The sequence below is a fragment of the Stegodyphus dumicola genome, chromosome 12 (genome assembly GCF_044657685.1).
Source record: "Stegodyphus dumicola isolate Sdum_Otavi_A_Nest chromosome 12, ASM4465768v1".
Taxonomy (NCBI): domain Eukaryota; kingdom Metazoa; phylum Arthropoda; class Arachnida; order Araneae; family Eresidae; genus Stegodyphus; species Stegodyphus dumicola.
The window spans coordinates 5,205,482-5,229,874 of NC_140779.1; the positions used below are offsets into that span (position 1 = coordinate 5,205,482).

Below are 24,393 nucleotides of genomic sequence, written 5' to 3' on the forward strand. Positions count from 1 at the left end.
ACTTGCATTGCGCACTCCCTTTACTTTGTCCGTGTACACATCAATATATTTTCACTTACAAAGTCAAAGGAGCACCAAATTCTACATTATAGGCAAACAAAAATACATAATCTTAATAAAATACATTTTAAACCAAACAATAAAATAACATAAAAAAGAAAAACATGTTATACATTTAAGCACTACCAAAAGCAAATATTCACTTACGATGATTTTCAAATTCGCTTCGTACACCCAGATCCACGTAAAAATCAAAATATCAGTCATACTCAAATGACTTTTTTCAAACCAGGTACTCTTTCTGATCGAACGCTTTACATAGTGACCTTCTGAAACTTTCTTCCTACAAACCCATTCAAACCCATCTAAACGATTTTAACACACACCGCAAAAACGGTTACAAAACAACCCGTGATTCAAAATTTCCCAGAATCATGCACCCGATTACGTCAAAATAGGGTTTCCATAACATTCAACTACTCAGGCTACCATAAATGAAACAACAACTTGGCGATAAATCAAACAACAATTTCCCCATAATACAAGGGGTACTTTAAAGTCTACTCTACCCCTTATATGCTTGTATTCTAGGCGAAATGACTAGCTTAAGATGGAAGAACTTACCATATCGGTGCAATCAATAAATTTAGTTCTTCAGCTGACTATTGATTGCACTTCAGTATTCTGGCATTACCAGTTTTGTCTACAGAGTTAGTACTTCTGATACATGCTTTTCTTGAGTCTGTATAACTAATTGGTTAACCGAAACAGGTTATAATAATATTACTAAAATTATGGTTTTTACTGTGATAGATTTCGAATTTTCTTATTTTACACAAAACTAGAAGACCCCACAGCTTTCTCTAGTACAAACATTTCCATCTGTTGAGCAAAACCGCTTAAAACTAACTCATGTAATATCATGAGTGGTTAAGAGTTTCTTTGACAGTTATTTATAAAGGCTTCCGTTCCTTGTTTAAAGGCAACTGGCCTTTTTGAACTTCAATACATTCCATTTTAAATTAACACACTCCATATATATAGAAAAATAATTATATGAAAAATTATACAGTGGAAACCTTCAAAGTTTATATCTTCTGATGTGAGAAGGGTAAAGAACAAATAACAGAGGTAAAAGCAGGGCCTCTGGTTTGAACAAATAATCCCTCATCATATTCTGATCTTTACCTGCAGTTATTCTTTTTAGTATTTTTATATATTCATCATAAAAAACATATTTTCTTCATCATATTCAAAACCCTTCTGTATCAGTTTTTCAAAATTACATTCATTTTTTACATATACTCACTTAAAATAATTGAGAATTTTTTAAATTCTAATTTTTTAAACAATAATCTTATTTCTAATTATTACTACAGTAATTTTAGTAATTTTACCCAAATAAAATAATTATAAATCTTTAAATTCGTTATTATGTAAAACATAATTAGGAAAAACTAGATTTTTTGGTATCATAAAATTCTAATTGTTTTCATAAAAACAGTAATAAATGTTTTAAATCTAATACAAACATTAGATACCTAAATTTCAAACCAGTACTTAATTAAAAATCACTTATTCATGGTAATGAAAAACGTTTAGCATACATCATTTACAAAATAACATTAAATAAACTCTCGAAATTTGAAAATTTAAAATTATATCGGAAATACTGAGTTAGTTCTTAAACAATATTTTGTGCTTTTATTTCAAATGATATTACAAATGAAAATTTAATTACATTATAATATTTAGATTTTTTTGCGATTTTGTTAATGTTAACAGATGTGTTTGAAATTTTTACATTTGAAAAGTTTTAAAAACCTTCCCTAAACGGATATAATTATGAAATTTATTTTCTTATGTTGTGTTCACAAAATTATATGGTCCATATTATTATTGTAGGGCAGTGTAGAATTAAATATATATTTAATTTTTGTATATTTATTTTTCATTTCATTTATCTAGCTGGAAGATTTTTATGGCCATAAATTATAAATGCATACTTTGATAATTATACAAATACTAGAAGCCAGTTTTTAGTAAGGAACGGAGGCTTCTATGTATAATTGTATTTAAGCATCCTACAGCCATCAGCAAGTTGTCACGCTGATTTGCATTGTAGAGGATTTCGCTAATTTTTTATCAAAGCTTATTTTGTTATTGTACTGAATTTTGTTACGTACTGTGAATTAAATTCTAAATTCAATTTTACATTGCTTTACGAATAAGAAAATATGGATTATTTTATAAGGGTTAAATAATTAATTCAACTTTCATAAATCTGCAAAAGAAAATTTTGGTTTTATATTGGCAACATCAATTTTTATGAAAGACTTTCAAGCTAAGGACTGCAAAATGTTATGATTATGATATTCAAGCAAAGATTTTACAGAACTGTGAACTTTTCCAGTATCTCTTGGAAAAATTAGGATATTTCTTCAGTGATTTTACAGAAAAATAATCTTTCAATTTGCATTTATCGTTAAAAATGATATTTATAAGATTTTGTTATTTTAAAAAATTATTTAGAACAAAATTCTATAGCTTTTTTTTTTTCAACTATTGTATTTTCCTTTCTTTTGCTACTGCTGTAAAGCTTCCTTCTAAAAAAGCTTTTCTGTCGCCAAGGATTTTTCTGTTTGAAAGTTTGGTTTGGTTTGGTTTATTAGATTACGGCAAAGCACTCGAGGGCTATCTGCCGTAAGGGAGGGATGCCTTCGTGGAGGACTTTTTAAGGGAAACTGGCTCGTATACACGTATGGGGAAAACCACGAAAACACCCATGCAGACTGCCCGTTCGCGGGATTCGAACCTCGAACCGAACTACCAGTGTTCAGCGACGTTACCGCTCGGCCGCTGGTGGGCCCATCTGTTTGAAGGAGAGGAATATGTAAATCAAAGTTATAATTTAGCCCTTTACCAAGTAACCCTTTAATTTTCTCTCTCTGTTCTAAAATTCGTAATAATAACTTCTCTGGATTGCGTCATTTGTAGATCATTCCATCTTGCATGAACTACGAAAAACTGATGACGTAACTCTTGGGAACTGAAACTTTTCTAAACTAAACCAAAACCTTCCTCTTGGTGAGCTTTCATATTGGATAACTATGCACTTCAGCTTCGCTCTGTGCGCTGCTTGGATGTAATTTCGTTGTGCTCGCTAAGAGCAGTACTTAAAGTCGAAGTTCCACTGACTTCATTAGAGAGCCAGAGATTCTGACTAGCGAGCGTTCGCGTTTTGGCTACACTCTCTCCAAGCTATTATTACGCTCGGCCGTATTTTAGGATCTTGATAACTTCGCCATTTAGTTAGCGTTTAAAGGGCCAGCTCCTGTAGAATTTTGATAGCTTCTGTTATATCTTTTTAATTAAGCATTAGTTAAGTTTTAGTTCTTAGTATTCTTGAGTTCAAGCCCAAGTGGAGGCTTTTATATACTTCCTGAGAAAGGGTCATCTGTAAACTTTATTTTGAACAAAGGGTAATTAACCCTTCCTGAATACCTGTTCTCTGTCTACTGAACTAAAGCGATTATTCGTTCTCAAGTTTCCACACATTTAGCTGTAAATTATGGATTGGAACATTACAGCGTCTTTCAATCCTGGCTTCCGGTTACTGTGAAGGATACTCATTATTCGTTTGGAGCCTGTTTGCCTTGAATCTGGTTGCTATTGGAATCCTTCGTCTGTCTGACATTCCAAAGCTATTCTTCATATATACTGTAACAATTTACAGATACCACTCTCGGAACCACACTTGAATTAACGCCAAATTCTTGTGATCTTAATTCATTTTATCCCCAAAGATAATCCAGCTACACACTCGTGCCTAAAGGGCCTTCGGCACTGGGCTAGCCTCACGTTGGTGTGTTTTGCTTCAACACACATTACCGAGGTACTTAGTAACCTTCGTGGGAGGTAAAATCCAGATATGTTCCTCGAGGTTCCACATATTTAACTCAACATTCTAGGTTGGAACCCCATAACATTTTTTTACGTCATCAGTTTTGCGCAGTTCATGCAAGAAAGAATGATCTAGAAATGGTGTAATCCCAGAGAAGTTGTTACAATTTTTAGAACAAAGAGGAAGAAATAAAGGGTTACTTGTTAGTTTAAATTATAATTTTGATTTACATATTTTTTACCTTATATATATTTCACATAATCTTCATTCAGTCTCTGTTTAGGTCTTACAAAGATAATAGACTCTTAAATACTTAATACTAGACTTACAAAGGTATAGCGTTCTTGAAATTCTCAGAACATTTGGTTGGCCATATAACATTTGAATGATCATTTAAGTTAAAATAACACGCAGAATAAATATTAATTTAGAAACTACTCTTACGTGCGCCCTCAGGTCGCCAAATTTTTCGCCAAACATTTTCAGTGAGAAACTTTACGCCGCCATATTACTACCTAAATTTTTTGTCTACATTTCGAATTTTAAGCCTAAAATATGTCCAAAAACGCGGTTTTCGCACATGCAGAAACAACGTTTTGAAGACACGATTTAAGCTAAATATCCGAGACAAAAACTTTAGATAGCAAAAACCTAAAGTTTCCAACCAAAAATATTTGACAAGAATCCATGTACACAGCGATACGTTTTAACATCAAAAAACATCTACGAATTGCACATTCAAGGCAGCGAAGGAATCTACGAACTATGCACACCTCGCTTCAATAAATTAACATAAAAACAATAAATTTCAAATAATACCATGCACGCAGCATTCTGTTTAAACTAAAAAAAATCATCTACGAATTGCACAATCTAGGCATTGCGCACAAATCAACCAAATAAACTAAACTAAATTACAAACAATTCAAAAAACAACAATAACAACAGAAATTCATCGTAAAAAAAAAACAATGAACATAACATTCTACAAAATAAAAGCAGTAAAATAAAATGCACTTACCATAATACATTCCTGAATAAAATTTCGCCAGTCACACAACGTCTCTGAACAAAAGTGCCACGATACACACATGTCTTTCTGGGATTCAAAATTTCGAAAGTAACGATAAAAACTTCCTCCAAAGTTAACATACTACACGAAAAACACAAACCAAATCTTAAACTCCGCTGACAGCCACATACTTTATCAGCAACCATTTGACTGTAAATCCAAACAAGAACTATCAGAAACGCCCTTCTTCGTCCGAGTTCTCATAGCAGCTCCGCATTTCGGACTCTGTTTTAAAAGTCACACAGAAATTCCAAAATACTCTTCAATCCTCATAAACACACCCGTGAACAAAAGACTCGTTAACAACTCCAACATAGTACCTTTTAATACTAAATTTACTTCTCACACAATCTAAAATACGCGACTGAAATCTTGCCACAACTTCGATCACTGCAACATAGGCCATTTTTCAAAACACGCACGACACGAACCAACGAGCAATTAAACCACTCCAGACGCATATAAGAGTAGAGCCTTAATTTAGAAGTCAAACAACAAAAATCAGCGTTATATTTGCAAATTTTCTCAACGCTGATTTTTGTTATTTAACTTTTAAATTGACATATAATACATATTTATTTCTACAATACACTCTGTCCACAAAAGCCCTTTCTTTTCGAAACTGTTGGTTGTAGATACATATGTTTAGTTACAAAAATGTTTCAAATGTTGCAACTATTCAAATCTTTTGAGACCTTTTAATTCAAAAAAATCAATTTTGCAAATTTTATACGAAATCTAACTTTAAACGTGTTTCTGGACCCTATATTTGCATCCAGAAAGATTCTATACTCATTATTAAAAAAGTGCAAAATGTATGATTCCTGTACGATAAATATTTGCGAAGTACTTAAAATTTTAGATTTGGAGATCCTATTCAGTGCCAGTACACAAATTGAAAAGGTGTAAAGGTATCATATGTTTTTAGATTAAAGGACGTGTATTTTTATGTAGGTTGCCATGAAAAATATATTTATCAGTATAAACATTTTCAAAAAAGATATCCTGTTTTTAGAATGTTATACAATTCGTAATCTAGAAAAGACTAACAGGTTTCAGTATTGACACAACAACTAACTCTTAACATTATTTGATAAAATTAAAAGTTTAAAATATTTTTAGTTTAATAATTTTTTGTACGATTATGAATATTAGTTAATGATTCTAAAGCAATAAAACTTCATATATTATTAACGTATTTTTGTATTTTTCCGTTTAAAATTAATTGCATGAAAATTCTTTCAGCAAACCATTATTATTATATTAATAAATTAAAACATGTTATACGGTTTAAATACATGAATTTTGTGAATTTTATATTGTAGCTCGTGAAAATTTTTAATTCAAAATGTTAATTGTAAAATACACATTTACATTCCTCTACTTCTCTTTCTGCAAGTAACTATTATATTTCTTATATAGATTGCAAATACTAAAATTTTAGAAAAAACATATTTCTTAAAATCAGAGCAAAGAAATTTTAAAATAGTATGTTCTTTTATGTTAATCGCTTTAAAGTACAAATTTCACAACTTGTCCCTTCTCACGCCTTGATGTTAAACATTTTTTGTTACTTCTTTATATGAACAGAACAATTCAGAAAAAGAAGAATCATATCTTACTTTGTGTTTCCGAATGCTAGTAATTAAACTTCTTCCATGCCGAGATGTAGATTCTAGTTATTTGTAATGATTCTTCAACTAAATTCCTAGTCATTCTTCAAACGAAATTACCATTTTTGACAATCTTAGCATAATTTCTGTTTAATTTTTTACAAACACAAAACTATTAACAGTTTACTAAGTTCTTTTATTAGTTACGATCAATAAAATGTCAGTAGAATATCTTTTGTTGCCATTCCAGTGATGCGCAGTTAATTTTTTCGGTACTCCTGAATTGGCGATTTATCGTCTGCAATTTAAAATCCATGGAACAGTACACTAATCTTGAAATAAAATGAAACTAGGGAGAGATTTTTTAACGAAAATTGTTACATAAGCTTCGGCAATCGTAAGTGCTATTAGCAGTTCACGTTCGAAGATGATTTAAATATGGTTATCATAAGGGATCGAAAACTCCAACCTTGAGTCTCATTCAACAGTCAAACTGCGCTTCATGCAACAGACCAGCAATTATTTGACCAGCAAATAATGTTCGTATTCGTATTCGTGCTTATTCAACGGTAAATTTTGTCTAAAAACAACAAACTGATATAACATTTTTCTTTCAGTCTTATGCAACTATATATAAGACATTCGTAAGACTAAGTAATGATCAATTAATAATAAGTAATGATCAGTTAATTCATACTTAAGTAATCTTATGTTTATTGTTTTGGATCTACGCTGAGAAAATGACAACTGAAAAGCGGCAGCCTGAATAAGTACATGATTTAGGTTATCTGCATTATGTCAAAGCACACAAGGTCTATCTGCTTAAGGTCAGAGATGCTTTCGAGGAGGACTTTTCAAAGGCATTGAATTGCATTCATTTACACAAGGGTAAACCATGAAAAATTTTTTCATTATATTTGAACATGCATTATATTTGAACTCAAGCCGAACTCAGTTGTGCTCTAGCGATTGTACACTTACTGTTTGTTAAAACAGCCATACAATTACAATTTAAAAAGCCATATACTTTAAGTTTTGATGGGTTTATTGGAATGGATATACTTTTAGTTTCAGGATGATACACATCAAATATCTTTTAAGCAGGTATAGGCAACCACTTGATACAGGTAGGGAACATACTCCCATCATGAATTCATGTGCAGTAGATACCGGAATAAAGACAAAAAGGCCATTCGAAGAGATTTTAGCTGACAAATGTTTATTGGACACTTTTAAAATAAGTATATAGTTCTGATCTCTTATAAAAATATTCTTGTTTTCAAAATAAGCATCGTACATAAAATGTTTTTAAAGAGTCATTCTAATTTTAGTTCTTGAATTTTTGAAATAATTAACCTAAAAGATATATTTTTAATGTTTTTTATGTTTTTTATTTTTAATAATTATATTAAGAATTATTATTGTCATTATTATGCATTATTTCCATGTATTTATTACATATTTTTTAAATTTTAGTCTTTCTAGTCTTTGTTCTTTTATTACTGAAATAATTAACCTAAAAAATATATTTTTTATGTTAAGAAAAACTTTACCACAATATTGGCTTATAACGGAAAACATTCCTTTTAAAATTTAATTGAAGATAGGTTTTGCTTTATTTTTTAGATGGAATTTTTGATTTAGTCTACAAATAATGTTTTACATTAGACATCACAATAGACTGCTGAATTTAAAATTTTACAGGAAAAAAAGGAGTAGTTATGGAATATTAGCGTTATAAAAATGTTATATTAAAGAAAACCAATGTTTATTAGAACTGAGCATATTATTACTATTTTTAATTTTTGAACTGCGGCCCACCTGCAGCCGATCGGTTAATTCGCTGATCACTGGTAGTTCGATCCAAAGTTCAAATCCCGCATGCGGGCTGGCTGCATGGGCGTTTTCGTAGTTTTCCCCATCTGTAACGTATGCACGAGCTAGTTCCCATTATAAAAAAGCCCTCCAAAAAGACATACCTCCCCTTAGGCAGATAGCCCTAGTGTGCTTTGCCGTAATCTCAATAAACCAAACCAAACTAATTTTTGCCCTCTAGATAGATAAAATATATTCTAATGATTTATAGAATGCTGAGAAAATATTAATATTTCATATTTCAGTTAAAAGAAGTATGAATATAATTAACTTAATGCATCTTTTCAGAGCAAAATGTTATGACGATTTGTTATTAATTCATGGGATTTTGATTGTTTATATCAAAGCAAAGCACACTAAGGTTATCTGTCTAAAGGTGCGTATTTAATTATGGCAAAGCACACTAGGGCTATCTGCCTAAGGGGAGGGATGCCTTCAAGGAGAACTTTCTAAGGAAAACTGGCTCGTATACACGTTACACATGGAGGAAAACACCCATGCAGCCAGCCCGCTCGGGGGATTCGAACCTCGGACCGAATTACCAGTGTTCAGCGACTTTGCCGCTCGGCCGCTGGTGGGCCCCTATCTGCCTAAAGGAAGAGATGCCTTCAGGGAAGACTTCTTAAGGAAAGTTGGTTTATATTCCCGGTACTTTTCCGTTTCGCCGGCGCAAATCTCGCCAAGCAGACTTTGTTGGCGACAACATACAGTATACACATAAAAAATGTTAATTCTAAGAATTTTTTTTTATTTTGAAGGCATAAACATTTTAATATGGTTTAAAATTTGTAAAAAGCCAATAAATAAAGACAATAAATTTGTAAAAAGACATTAATTTAAGAATTTACTATGATTTCATGGTTCAATATCCTGATTCGCCGGTTCGTATCACGTGACCCCAAGTGATGTCATCTCACGTAAACTACGCTACTAAAATCTAATTCGCTCAGTAATTATCTACATTAATTTCAAGTTAAATCTTAATTTGGAATACAAGTTTAAATGCAAGAATTATTTCAATTCGTACGAATAGCTTACTCAGAAATTATCTAAAACCGCAGTGCTTTACTTCGCTAGTGCATTCTCATTAGAATTGATGAATTTAACACTTGATTTCGCCTTCGGATGAGCGGTGTAATTGCGTTCTAATTGACTTAGAACCTAATTGACTTACAACTAATTGACTTATTACCGTGAATTGTCTTAGGGGATAAAATTTAAATATCGTGTAAAAATTCTATATTATTGTATGCCAGTATTGAAAGAAACAATCTGATAAGAAATGGCTTCAACTTGTTTTGAAACTGAGGCGTAAAAGGTTACCAACAAAGATATTCCGTCTGGCATCAGTTATTTGCGACTTTATCGTTTGCGTCAAAACGGAAAAGTACCATATTCCCTTTACACGTTGAAAAAAACGTCAAAACGCCCATGCAGGCCAGGATTTAAATCGATTTTGAATTACCAGCATTTTGCTGTCTTCTCAGTCGTTCACTGGTAAAATAGCGTACATATGATTCAAAGAAAACGTAAGTCATGTTTATTTACAAAATTCGCACTTTTAAAAAAATTCTTCTTGTAAAATAAAATAAAAATCAATCCTTAAAATCGATTAAATATACTAAAAAATGAGAAATTTTAGAGGACCTGTGATACGACGTCATACACTAAAATAAAAATTTATAGTTTGCGTGATATTAGAGTATTATATCAACAAATGGCGAAATCATGTAAAATAAGAAAAACACTAAGGATAAATATTAGATCCGTTTATAAACCAATTTTCGTGAAGAGTAATTCTATAATACAGCAGTAGGCTCTATTGCTGATATTTTAGTATTTGTTTAAAGAGGTTTGCTCTAAGTAAATATTTCAAGAAATAAAGCGTTTGGCTATGCAAGTAAATAAATAAAGTTTTGAGTGGATGGCATTTGTAGTGGGAGAGAACAATCACATTAAATCAGTAAACAAATACAAAAAGGAATCCAATGTGAGTAAAAGGCACTGAAACATAAAATATAGTTGATAAGTTGTTCTGCAATGACGAAGTTTCGAATTCGTTATGCTCCGGTGAGTAAAATCTGAATTGCTTACTTGTAAAAATAATACAAGCAGGAATGATTTTTTTACAGTAATCGAGCAATATATTGAAACTTCGAAGTCCAAATGAAATACTTCTTATTAATTAATTTTCATTTGGACAGAGTGAAATTCATGAATCAAAATGTGTCATTGAAATTGTGTTATATGAATGCTAAACTATATTTTCTATTTTTTTCCTCTATTTGCATTAAGTTAAGAAAATAAATCAACTTCTTACAAATAAGATAACTTTTTATTACTTTCATATAACTCTCTCTCTCTGTCTCTCTATGTATGTAATAAAAGTGCTCCATTATTGTGATAAGACTGCATTATTATTGTAATAAGATGACTTGGTAGAAGTAAATTGTAACGGTTTGGCGGCGGTTCTCTGTATCATAACTTGAAGAGAACTTTATTGCGTAGTTAGAGCGATGGATGTATCAACCAAAAAATATGCAGACAATGGCCTAAATTTCACAAATAATTTTATTTCTAAATAATGCACATTATCACTGTGGGTTCGCTATGCACCCCCAATTTTGTACAGTTTACATTTTCTTAAAGGACGGTTAGGTTGGGTTAGGTTACTTAATTACGGCAAAGCCTCGAGGGCTATCTGCCTAAGGGAAGGGATGCCTTCGTGGAGAACTTTCTAAGGGAAACTTACTCGTATACACGTTACACATGAGGAAAACCACGAAAACACCAATGCAGCCAGCTCGTTCGCGAGATTCGAATCTCTGACCGAACTACCAGTGCTCAGAGACTTTACCGTTCGGCCGCTGGTGGGCCTTTTCTTAAAGGACAAAACTTAAAGGACAAAAGAGAAATTCTAAAGGACAAAAACTAGAAAAAGAGAAACTTCTCTGCGGCAAGGCGACGCATGCGCCTGGAAGCAAAAGGGAATACAAGAGGGAGAGTTGCTACGCAATTATGCTTTTATACCGCATTCCATTTCAGATCACATGGCAGTTTAATGTACAGGTTTTGGGTTCAGACTTCATCAATAAGTGCTAAATACTAATTAGTAGATGATGAATCGTTTTCATTTAGTTAGAAAATTTATTGCTGTGTTATTTTTAGAATGAAGTTAAAGGGCTATTAATTTATTAATGAAATTAAACAGCTATTAATAGTCTTCGAGTTAAAGAGCTATTAATTTATAAGTTGAAAGCTAGATTTTATATTTTACATGTATGAGATAATTTCCGGTTTTAACTTATTTTATTATGAGCAGTGGATTCCTTGGTCGACCATTCGATATGAAGAAAATGAGACGTATCTCGAAGGAATTGCCAAACACGTGTATGAAGCAGTCGGCTTTTCAATGGACTTTCGGTAGGTGTTGTAGGCAAATATTATGATGTTTCTTTAAATAATAATATTTTAATAATTAAATATGTTGTTAATTCATGTTACTACGCATAAAATGAATGCATCAAAATAAGAGTTTTTCCACAGGTTAGTAGAATTTATTCTACAAATATTTTTTAATATGAAATATGTCTGCCCTATTCGAATACTCAACTTCCTGCAGAGCGACAGATGAAATTATTCTTGCATTTTACTGCATTTTTTAAACGTATTCAACCAAAAGCCAAATAATTTTTCTCACAGATACATAAATAAGAATTTTTAAGCCTTCCTTTTAAAACTCCGTTTTCCTTGTAAGACTTTCACTGTGTAAATCTCAGTTACTGTAGAAAGTGACGAATCTTAAGAACTAGTTAGCGAATAATCGCTATAGTTCGTATGACAAGGAACAACAAGATAGAAGGGTAACTAACCTTTTATTATTCAAATAAGGTTTAACAAAACTCCGGCTTGGAGTGTACAATCAAAGCCGACACTTGGACTTGAACTGAAGAGGCTAAAAATTAAACTAAAACTAAGATTAACTAAAGAAATATAGTCGAAGCTATCAAGTTTCTAATGCAGTTGGCCCCTTAAACACCAGATGACAGCGACATATATATATATGTATATATATATATATATATATATATATATAGTTGTATAATGTATCCTTTTTACCTTGTATTGGTATTTATATAGTTGCATAATGTATTTATGTATTGTATCCTTGCTTTGTACACTAACTATTGTATTGAACCTACCATCAGTATTAAGATCATTACATCACCGATATCATACTATCAGCATTATTATCAGCCTAGTATATAGCAGCAGTAGCAGTTTTGTAATATTTGGCATTGTAACAGTTTGTAGTACTGTTTGTAAGTATTCTAGTAGTAGTTTTGTAGTATGTAGCAGTAGTAGTTTAGTATTGTAGTTATTGTAGTATGTAGCAGTAGTAGTTTAGTATTGTAGTTATTGTAGTATGTAGCAGTAGTAGTTTAGTATTGTAGTTATTGTAGTATGTAGCAGTAGTAGTTTAGTATTGTAGTTATTGTAGTATGTAGCAGTAGTAGTTTTGTAGTGGTGTTTACTCCTTTAGTTTTCTATTGTTATCGCTATCTGTATGTGTTTTGTTCTAATTATGTCTATGTGATTATAGTATTTACTCAAAACTGGCACTTGCACCTTTGTAATCTTATGCTTTGTCAAAACTACAAATGTACCCTTTATTTATCTATTTATTTTATTTGAGCCCTTGTCTGGCCATGTATTTGTTGAACTTTGACTCAATAAATACTAGGCCCGGGCGGTTGGTGTGAACATGCTTCTGGGGGCTTCTTTGGCCTTTTGGACTGCCACCTGGATGGCCTGGTCGCTGGGTTTCGGGGTATGGTGCGAGGCGCTTGTGTGGCCCATCTGGCTCAAGATAAAGGTGGACGTGTTGCATATGCCAATTAACCATTACGGTAAAGGAATGGTGCACACGTCCAACGCCAACTATCAACTATCAACTCCCTAAGACCAAAGAACTTCACGGTTAAATACCACTCTTCCTCATTATGTATTCATACGTGATTCTAAAACTACGTTCTGGCCAGAAGTAGTAAATTGAAGTTAAGAATTTGACAGGAAAGTAACTTAAAATTTAACTGTTAATAAAATTAACATAATCCTTACATCCTCTTCCTCTACATCCACAAAAATTCCGTTCTATAACATAAAACACAAAAATTTCGATACCCGTAGCAACAAAACTTGATCGTGATAGTTAAAGCTTGCTTTCATGTTTCGAAAATTCAGGTGTTATGACAAACTGAAGAGCGGTATAGAGATTCAGCGAAGAGCATTCATTTTGAAACTGCCGGGAAAGTTATTAATAAAAGATTCTTTTTCAAAAAAGCAATCTTATTCGCAGAATCTTACAGAACTCATGTTCTAGAAAACGCTGACGTACAGTGAGTTAAAGAAGTATTGGCTGTTGCCTATAAGTGATCAATCTAGTTCACAAAGGAAACGCTTGGCAATTTTAGCTGGACGTAATGAACATAGGAGGCAATAAAGACGCAAATCCGGATTAAACTTTCGTTTATAGTATACCTTTTACATAAAATATACAACAAAAACGTAAATTTGCATGTCAAAAGAGTATTGGCAAGAACATACAGTAAAATGTGGGAACAAAATTTAATACTTTTTATTCACACCTTTTGCATTTATTTATTATTTATTTATTTACCTTTTGCCTGTAATCTGTATCTCATAGAGAAAGTCCTGGTTGTTGAAAACGTCCTATTAGAAAAAACCAAAGTCCCGTTGGAAATTTTGTGCCATTCTTGCAGGAGTATATGCTGCTAGTTCATCTTTACACGAAATTTTATGTTTCCTGACTTCTAGGTCCAATTTGTCCATAACTTTTCAATTTAATTTATGTCAGGCGATTGAGGCGGTGTCTTTAACTGGAGAGGAGCGTTATAGAGTAACTATTCCCAGGTGGAGGTTCACTCTATCCTTAGAGTCATTGTCCTGTTTGAAACACAAATGATGTTCCTAAGCCAAGTTTTTTGGGCATTGAATTTCATTTTATCGCGCAATTTGTGAATGTATTCATACCTTTTGCATTTATAACAGCCTGTAATCTATTTCTCATAGAGAAATTCCTGGTTGTTGAAAACGTCCTATTGGGAAAAACCAAAGTCCCGTTGGGAATTTTGTGTCATTTTTGCAAGAGTATATGCTTAAGTTCATCTTTACACGAAATTTTATGTTTTCTGACTTCTATGTCCAATTTGTGCCATAAATTTTCAATTGACTTTATGTCAGGCGATTGAGGCGGTGGGTGTCTTTATGTGCTGTCATAATAGCATCCATGAAGCACAGGTTGGCAACGCTGTCTGCTGCCATAACAGCCCCAAACTATGATGCTCCCTCCAACATATTTTACAGTCGGTGTTTGGCTTTCTCTACATATATTGTCGTCCATCACTCTCGAAAATGTTAAACTTTGATTAGTCGGACAAAATAACTGTCTTCCAAAGTTCGTCTGATAAATTAACAAGAGATTTCATAAAATCCAATCTCTATCTTCTGTTTATTTCTGAAATGAAAGGTTGTAAGGATCTTAAGTTTTACTAACGTTTATTTTATTTTAAATCTTTACTATCACTTCTTATTTTCTACTTCCGGCCAGAATTATAAGCGTGAAGGATTTTATGCAAAGTTTGTTTGGCGAACGCCAAGTACTTAAGTTGTGGCTTTTTGCCAAGCGAAAGAGAGAGGAAGCAGTGAGTTCGAAGCAGGCCGCTTACCTTAGAAGTTACGCAGTTGTTATTTGCCTTCCAGGCCAGAGGTTTTAATCCTCTTGATAAATTAAACGTATTGTAGTGTTCACAGTCTCTGTGCTACATACGCTTCCTGTTATTATAAGGCCAATCTTCCACGTGTATTATTCTAAAGTTAAATTAGAGTTTAGTTTTATTTTGATACCTTTTACGTTAGACCCCGAGTGGAGGGTCATTGTATTCCGAAGTACGGAAGTCATTGTATATAAAGAAAAATAAAGGGTTTTGTATACCCTTCGTCTGTATCCTGTCTACTTACTACAATTAGTGAACATAGCTTTAGTAAGCTCTCTGTTCCTAGTCAGGTCCTTGTATGTTCCCGAAGAAGGTTAGAAGGAACATTGAACCTGATAGTGGCGCCCAACGAAGAAGAATAACCATGGCCGAGTTTCAAGAAGAACCTGTGCTGCCTGCAGAAACGGCTCAGAATCCAGAAATGCCAGCTGCCGCCCTGGAAGGATTCGGTTACATCGTCCAGACCATGCGCGCTTCGATGAAACCAGAAGCAACGTTTAATGGAAACTCACCGGTAACCAGTTTTTTGGAAAAATTGGATGACCACTTCATGCTCTACCCCGTGCACGAGTTTCAAAAAGTTACCTTAGCCGTAACCATCGAGACTCAAGGCCTCCGCACTCGCTCCCCTGAAAGCTCGTGACGTCACAGAGCTCGATCTAACCGCCGAGACTCCAAACATGTTTTCGCGCGGCGTTAACTTGCTTCATTTGTATTCGGGCGCTTTGGTTCGGTTGTTATTTTGTTCCAGGACTGGTAATTAATTAAAAATAGTATATAAGCTTCCAAACAGGAATGAAGAATGCCTCATCCTTGTTGCGTTCCCGGGTATAAAGGAAATTATAAAAGTGGCCCAAAAGTTCAAAATACAAAGATGTCATTCATATATTGCCGACCAATAAAATAAATGCTGAAATAATGCATGAAATTGTAAAAAAAATTATTATTGGTTTAGAAGAAATTGGTTTTTTTGTAATATGTGTCGTAACGGATAATAATTCTATTAACAGAAAATGTATGTCATTCTTTGTTTCACCTCCCCAAATACGAATCGTATATCCTCACCCCTGTGGCAATTCTAGACCTCTATTTTATTTAGTTGATACTATTCACCTATTGAAATGTGTTCGTAACAACTGGGTCAATCAAAAAGGTGAAAAATGTATGTATTTCCCATCATTTAATGATATTAATCAAACCTCTTTGAAAACAGCATCATGGAATGCACTTAAAAAAATGCATAAACTTGAATTTAACTCCTTGGTAAAATATGGTTTTAATTTATCATATAAAGCATTAAATCCCTCTCCTCACCTAAAAGGTGTTATCTTGAGAAACAAAATGTTAAACTTGTGTTACAAGTTTTCAGTGATTATGTAAAGAATGGCCTTTTCGAAATAGGTAAACAAAATAATATTGCACATTTCCAAGACACATCTGATTTTATTAAAATATTTGTAATATGGTGGAATATAGTTAACGTTAAATCGCCTAACAAAGGCATGCGTTTAAACAATGTATATCAAAACCCGCTAACAAATTCGGAAAATGATGAGAAAAAAATATTTTTACATTATTTTTTAGATTGGTTAGAGCGTTGGGAAAAATTCAATTGTGATACGGGCATCTTCAGTAAAGAAACTCATTCTGCATTAAAATTAAGTACCTATTCATTGCTTGAAGTAACATCATATTGTACTTCTGAACTAAATCTTAATTACATATTGCCTGGCAAATTTCAGACTGATAATTTGGAGTCTCGATTTGGTTTGTATAGGCAATTATCAGGAAGTCAGTATAATATAAGCATTAGACAGCTGTTCGAAGCTGAATCAAAATTAAGAATCCAGTCTCTGTTAAAATTTCCAAAAATAACAAATGACATTGCGTTAAATAGTTTGACAGATTTTAACAGTTTAGATCTTAATTCTATTACAGATTCAACTTTCAATGTCTCTGTAAGCCTTTCTGATATTGAATCATGTAAGAAATCTGTTCCAGTTCTAATTTATGTTGCAGGATATAGTGCGTTTGCTGTGTTAAAGCATTTATTTTTTAGATTGGTTAGAGCGTTGGGAAAAATTCAATTGTGATACGGGCATCTTCAGTAAAGAAACTCATTCTGCATTAAAATTAAGTACCTATTCATTGCTTGAAGTAACATCATATTGTACTTCTGAACTAAATCTTAATTACATATTGCCTGGCAAATTTCAGACTGATAATTTGGAGTCTCGATTTGGTTTGTATAGGCAATTATCAGGAAGTCAGTATAATATAAGCATTAGACAGCTGTTCGTATGTAATTTTTGCGAAAAAAAATTGTTAAGAGACAAAACAATTGAACATGCATACTTTGGTTACTTCAAAAATCTAGATAGGGGTAGACTTTATTGTCCCAATGACAGTGTTTTAAATATCGTCTTAGTTAATTATATTGTTATTAAAAAACTGTGTAGTGAATATGAATGCCTTTTCTTAAATTCATCAAATCTACGTAATGTTGTTATTTCAATTACAAGCAATATCATATTAAATGAAGAACTATTTGAAGAAACAAACTGTGAATTGGGACACTCTAACAACAAAATAATAAATATGATCCTTTGGTCTTCAACAAATATATTGTTAAATAATTACTGTAAAGTGAAAAATGACACACATTTGCAAAATTTAAATGATAAAAGAAATTGCAGTAAAAGAAGAAAATTATTCACATTAACATGATGCATATTTCAGATTATGAAAAATAAAATGCACTAGTGTATTTCTTTCTTTCTTTTTTTTTTTTTTTTTCCTTTACAACTCATTCATCTCCTTTATGTTATACTTAGATATGAGCCACTCACTTTCTAAATCAATTAACTTTACAAAATAGAATAAGATAAAATATAATTGTTTATTTTTTATTCAGTGGACAAAAAAAAAAAATTAATTTTGTTAAAGTACAATATTATTAATATTTATTTTGAATGTAAAAATTGCAGTGGATTTTTTTATTTTTTTACAAATTGTTCATAATGTAATTTATCCACATACATTATTTTAAATGTAAGACAATATTGAGTATTTTGATTCTACAAACTGAATATTGATTCTATTGTAATGCATATGAATATTGTTATTTCATTTTGAGAATTTAATAGTAAGGAAATTCTTAAACCTAGGAAAAATTCTGTATATTTTCGCCTTTGTTATTTTTTTCCTCAAATATTTATTCAAGTAATTTTTCTGTTCATTTTGATAAATAATATGCATAACCTAAACAACATGAGTGAATTTTATTTATGATTAATTATCTGTGTATATGATTTGTATTTAATCTATTTAAAATAAAAAGGGAATTTTGAATAAAGTCTTTTTTGAATGAAATTTGTTTAATTGTTTATTTCTGTTTAAACCTTTACTTTTCCCTTTATGTTTGCTTAAGGTAATTCTCATGTTATTTTTCAATTTTCTTTGGAAATCATAAAATATAAAAATATTTATTGCAATTGAAATATCACTGCTAATTTATTCTTTGACTAGCATCGGAATGAAACGTATATATAAAAACAAAGTTTAGGGAAATACGGGAGGGAGCACAGTTCTTATCGGGCGATGTTCGCTTTTAGAGGATCGATGACTGTGACGTGATAAAGTAGTGCGGAGGCCTTGAGTCTCGATGGTTACGCCTTAGCTACCAGCGCTTTGAGGGGCCAAGCGCTTAACTGGTTCAAATGTATCGGCAGAAGTCTCTTGGGTCAAGCAGGAAGTCCCACCTATACTTACGAAAATTTCAAGACTGCCCTACTAAAAGCCTTCCCTGTTGTAAGGGATCGTGCGAAATTAGAAACGGAACCTTTTAGTATATATCAACAAAGAATCGAAAACCTCTCGAGCTTTATTTTAAGAAAAATTCACGTTTTCAAGCTCTTGTATGGAAACCGTCCGCATCCTGAAATAATTCAAGTGATTTTGCCGAGGTTACTACCCCAAGTGCAAGACTTTATTGAATTGAGAAATCCGACTACACTGGAAAAATTATTTGAGCTAGCAATCCAGTTTGAAAGTAGAAGAACGGCGGACGTCGAAAGAAGACGCTAATATCAACAGCGAAACCAATTTGGTACGCCAAGACTACAGCAAATCAAGCACATGGCTACGGAGAAAAAGCGAATCAGTGGGCAAGGAAACCCGAGCATTCAAAAACAGCCGGCGAACGTCGACAGTTCAATAGCAACCCAGGAAAAAAGTCTCAAGGCCAGTGGAAAAAGAAGGAAAGCACGGAAAGGAAAAATAATTTAAACTAAAACGGATTTCTGCTGACGAGAGGGTGCGGAAATCCGAAGGCCACGAAAATCCCTCTTCCTACAAGTTAAATACAGTAATGGTGAAAAATTTGACTCTTCCGAAGATTGAAGTCTTGGTGAATAATATCCCGGCCACCGCACTCCTGGATACCGGCGCGCAGTGTTCCTGTGTGGCAGAGGAGTTTTTTAGAAAGTATTTTCGCAAATACCGCATATATAATGCGGATAATACAACAGTGTTAGCGGCGCAAGAAGAAAAATGTAAGTGCGTAGGTAAAGTACCTTTGTATATCCGTATCAAGGACGAACAAGTAAAGGTGATGTTTTTTATAGTAAAGAATCTGCAAGCACATTTAATCTTAGGAATAGACTTTCTTTCAGACGCACAAGCTACACTGGATTTTAATGAAGCGTCCCTTAGGCTGACAATGAAACCAGTGCGTGTAGAAAAGGTTGAACCGCCAAGGTTAAATCTTGACCACCTGCCTAATGACGAGCAAGATAGAATCCGACAAGTGGTAAGTGAATTTGCTTCCTTATTTAGTGATATTCCAGGATTTACTCAGGTTACTAACCATAGTATTGACACCGGAGATGCATTGCCAGTTCGTCAAAAACCATACCGGTATGATAAGAATAAGGAAAAAATTATAGAATGGCATATTACCGATATGCTACGTAAAAAGATCATAACGCCCATCTCAAGTAGTTATGCTAGCCCGGTGGCTTTATATAAGAAAAATAATGATTATCCTTTGGAGCATCCAAAAAGGTGGAGATTCGCTATTGATTACCGTAAATTAAATTCCATAACGAAATATCAGGTATATCCGTTACCGATCATAGAAGAAATTTTAAGGAACATAAAATCAACCAAATTTATGACGACTTTAGACTTAACGACTGGTTATTTTCAAATAGGGGTGAGGCCTGAGGACGTGCCTAAGACTGCTTTTATAACCAAGTCTGGCACTTATGCATTTTTGCGTATGCCGTTTGGCCTTTCTGGGGCCCCAGCAACATTTCAGCGATGCATGGACATTGTGTTAAGACCTGTTCTTGGAAAGTCCACATTTATCTATTTAGACGATATCATTATTACTAGTGATAATCTCGACCAACATATACAGGATTTACGACAGGTGTTTTCTTTATTAAATGAGGCCGGTCTAAAAGTTAATGTCGAAAAGTGCAAATTTGCAGCCCCTGAATTAAAATATTTAGGTTACAAAATATCGCAAAAAGGGATCGAGACAGATGAATCAAAAATAATCGCTGTACAAAAGTATCCGACTCCAAACACGGCAAAGAAGCTCTCTTCTTTTCTAGGACTTTGTTCATATTATAGGTCCTTTATAAAAGATTTTGCGGCTATCGCTGAGCCATTGTTAAAATTAAAAAGGAAAAAGGCAAGATTCTCGTAGACGGCCGAAGCCAATAGTGCTTTCGAAAAATTAAAACAAGCATTAACGCAAGCCCCTGTGTTGAAATTTCCTGAAAAGGATGAAAATTTAGAAATTTCAGCGGATGCTTCGGATTATGCGGTAGGAGCGGTACTTTCGCAAAATCAGCAGCCCGTGGCATTTTTTAGCCGAACTTTAAATCAAACACAAAGAAACTATTCCGCGACCGAGAGAGAGGCACTTGCAGTTCTGTTAGCAGTGCAAAAGTTCCCAGTCTATTTTGGAAAGGCGCCGATAACAGTATACTCTGATCATGCGGCGGTAACTAGATTGTACTCAGGGAAAAATTTATCCCCAAGGTTAATAAGATGGGCACTCAAGCTGCAAGAATATAATTTGGTAATCAAGCATACCCCCGGAAAGGAAAATATCGTAGCAGATGCCCTATCACGAATTAAATTAGACGAACAGGGTAATACCGTAAAAGTTGCAATGCTTACAGCGTGTACAATAAATTCCCGAGAAACTGTAATAACCGAACTGGGTAAGGATCCTGAGTTTGGAAGTATTTATGAGTATTTGAAGGATCCTGAAAATTTTAGCCACCAAGATATTGTGGCGATAAGAAATAGGGCGGCCCATTACGAACTAATAGATGGTCTATTATTTTATACAAAAACTACGAATTCCAACAACGAATTTCGACCTGTTATCCCAGCTAGTCTTAGATTAAATATCCTGCAAGAGCTCCATGACAGCCCTTTAGCTTCTCATGCTGGTATTCGAAAAACTATCCAACGCGTACGCGAGGCAGTCTACTTTCCTGAACTGCAAAAGTTAACAAGGGCGTATGTCCAGTCCTGCCCAACATGTCAAGCCGTTAATTATATTAATTTCCGCCCGGCCGGGTTTCTAAATAGTATTAAATCCGAATTTCCAAATGAAATAATTGGCATCGATTTATTGGGCCCTTTCCCAAAAAGTCAGTTAAATAAAAGTCGCTATCTCCTTGTTATGGTTGATCATTTTAGTAAATGGACCGAAATTGTTCCCTTAAAACGAGCCTCCGCGAAATTAGTTACTGATTCTATTTTAAATAAATATATTTTAAAATACGGGGCGCCCCTAAAAGTTATATCGGATAATGGTCCTCAATTTGTAAGTAATGTATTTGAAGACATGTGCCAAAAACTGGGCATACGTCATTTAAAAATGGTCCCGTATCGGCCGCAATCACATATAGCGGAACGGGTCAACAGAAATATAGTGAAAATTATCCGTAGTTATGTTAAAAATTTTCATAAAAGCTGGGATAACTATGTCAATGAATTTGCTTTCGCCCTTAGGACCGCAAAACATGATACAACGGGAAAAACTCCTGCTGAGTTATTTCTAGGCAGAAAGATTATAACACCGTTAGATAAATTATTTTATGTGCAACAAAGAGCCCCAGAATTTAAAATGGGTGATATAGAAAAACTAATAAAAGAAGCAAAAAAGAATACGGAAGTAGCACAAAGAAAACAGAAGTTATATTATGATTTGAAACGACGGGGAGTAACTTATAAAGTAGGGGATGAAGTTTTAAAAATTAAGCATTCACTTTCTTCAGCACCAGAAGATAAAACTGCCAAATTTTTTCCACGATTTGAAGGACCATATGTTATAGAAAAAATAACTCACGCTGTTGTAGTGTTAAAAGCCAGAAATGGTGAAACCTGTTCCGCAAACATTGATCAAATTAAGCCCTACTTCGATCGTAATAAAATGCAAATCTTTTCAGATCTTTTGCAGGATCCGGCACGGCAGACACCGCAGGTACAAGTTCCAGAGGTGGGAAAACGACAAGTACAAGGGCAAGCCAATGAGAGACAGAAGCAAGTGAAAAGAAAATTGCCCCGCGGAAAAATTGAATGTAACAAGAAAAAGAAGCCGTTCCACCGTCCAGAAAACAGAGTTCACGAACACCCCCAGAATGAAGAAGGGAGAAGGACGACGTATGTGAAGAGGACCAGGAGAAAGGACGGCAACTATAACCCGGCTTTAAAACGGAAGATCGACTCATCCGACAGAACTCTCCGCAGCAAAAGTCGCCGAACTGCGGAAGGGCCATCAGCGGCGGAGGAAAAAGTACAGGAAAAATTTGAACGGCCAACAACGAGGTCCAAGCAGGATCACGACAGAAGTTTCCCGGTTCCGCCAAGACCAGCTGCCTTCAAACGGCCAAGACCACAAGCAGAGGAGAAAAGGAAGGTGTTCAAGGGTGGCCGAACTGGTGAAAAACGGAAGCTTCCAGAGGAAAGCACTGAAGGGCGAGCCCGTACAAGAAGGAGGATCAACCAAGCTACTATCTGCAGTACCTTTAAAGACTGGGCCCAGAAAAGGATGTCCGAATATTACAAAGATAAGTAAAATTTTATGTTACTTTGCAAACTTAAGTTAATCTTTCATTCTTACTGCAAGTGGCAGATTTCAAGAAGTTTTACCTCAGGCGAGGTCTACCTTTATCGCCAAAATAGCGAGAAATGAGTTGTGACCGATTTTCTTATTATGTTTTTCAATTACTCGCGCGTAAAACTAAAGTTGATGTATAATAGCGTTGTGTAAAGAATTAAATATTGTAAAAAGTTATTGTATAAATTTTATTTAAAACATTCTAGCAAGAAAGAAGTTTTAGTCTGAAAGACTTTTTTTGAAATGTATTATTTCAATGTAGAAAGAATTGGCACTTGCTTTGAAAAGAATAGAAGTTAACAATGTACTACTAATGTATGTTTTCAAATCTGTAAAATTAACGGCATGTTGATATGTTCTGTTATTTTAAATGTTAAGAAATACCGTGATATGGTAAAAGTGAAAGTAATGCTAAAAATTTGTTATTCGTGTGACTGTAAAGATTAAATCATGGCGAATATGTGGTAATGGTTGAATGATGTAGTTAGGCTCTCTGACGCTACACTTTAGAGTTAGCCACTTTTAGAATAGTACCTCAGGGTTTAGAGTTGAAATTAGGGTGTGTTAAGAGGTCTCGTTATGTTGAATTTTAACACGTTAGTGTTTTGATTGTAGGAGGAAGTGTGGCACACGTAGACAGAAACACATTCGTGTTTGGTGTTCTTTTACAACACATGTCAGAGAGCACGGGGAGAGATAATTAAAATAGTCATGAATGAAATAAGAATGTTAAGAGCAGTATAATTCTATATGTTACTTGCCATGTCATTGTGTAACATTTCATTAAACTAGTTTTCCTTCCAGATCTCTGGAAGGAACCAGAATTGAATAAAAGCTCCTGGTTAGATGCAGTACAGATGAAAAAAAAGATTGTTTATATCCTGGGAGCTGCTATTGTAACAAATTTCTTTCTTTTAAATTTTCTAGTTTCTAACGAAGTTGTGTTTGTAAAAGGTTGGCCTCGCGTTATATTCTAGAGCTAA

At 33.6% G+C, this 24,393-nt stretch overlaps 2 protein-coding genes across 2 annotated transcripts in view; one reads left to right on the forward strand and one right to left on the reverse strand.

Annotated features, from left to right (window-relative positions):
- The window catches only part of LOC118192775 (uncharacterized), a 153,607-nt gene extending 153,280 nt beyond the window's left edge, over window positions 1-327 (reverse strand). The window contains exon 1 of the mRNA XM_085827452.1: window positions 208-327. The gene's annotated coding sequence lies outside the window, so the exon portion shown is untranslated. The remainder of the gene's footprint in view (window positions 1-207) is intronic.
- An 11,414-nt stretch (window positions 328-11,741) lies between these two features.
- The window catches only part of LOC118192776 (putative glutamate receptor), a 57,974-nt gene continuing 45,322 nt past the window's right edge, over window positions 11,742-24,393 (forward strand). The window contains exon 1 of the mRNA XM_085806912.1: window positions 11,742-11,887. Coding sequence (XP_085663038.1) covers window positions 11,742-11,887 — 146 coding nt within the window. The remainder of the gene's footprint in view (window positions 11,888-24,393) is intronic.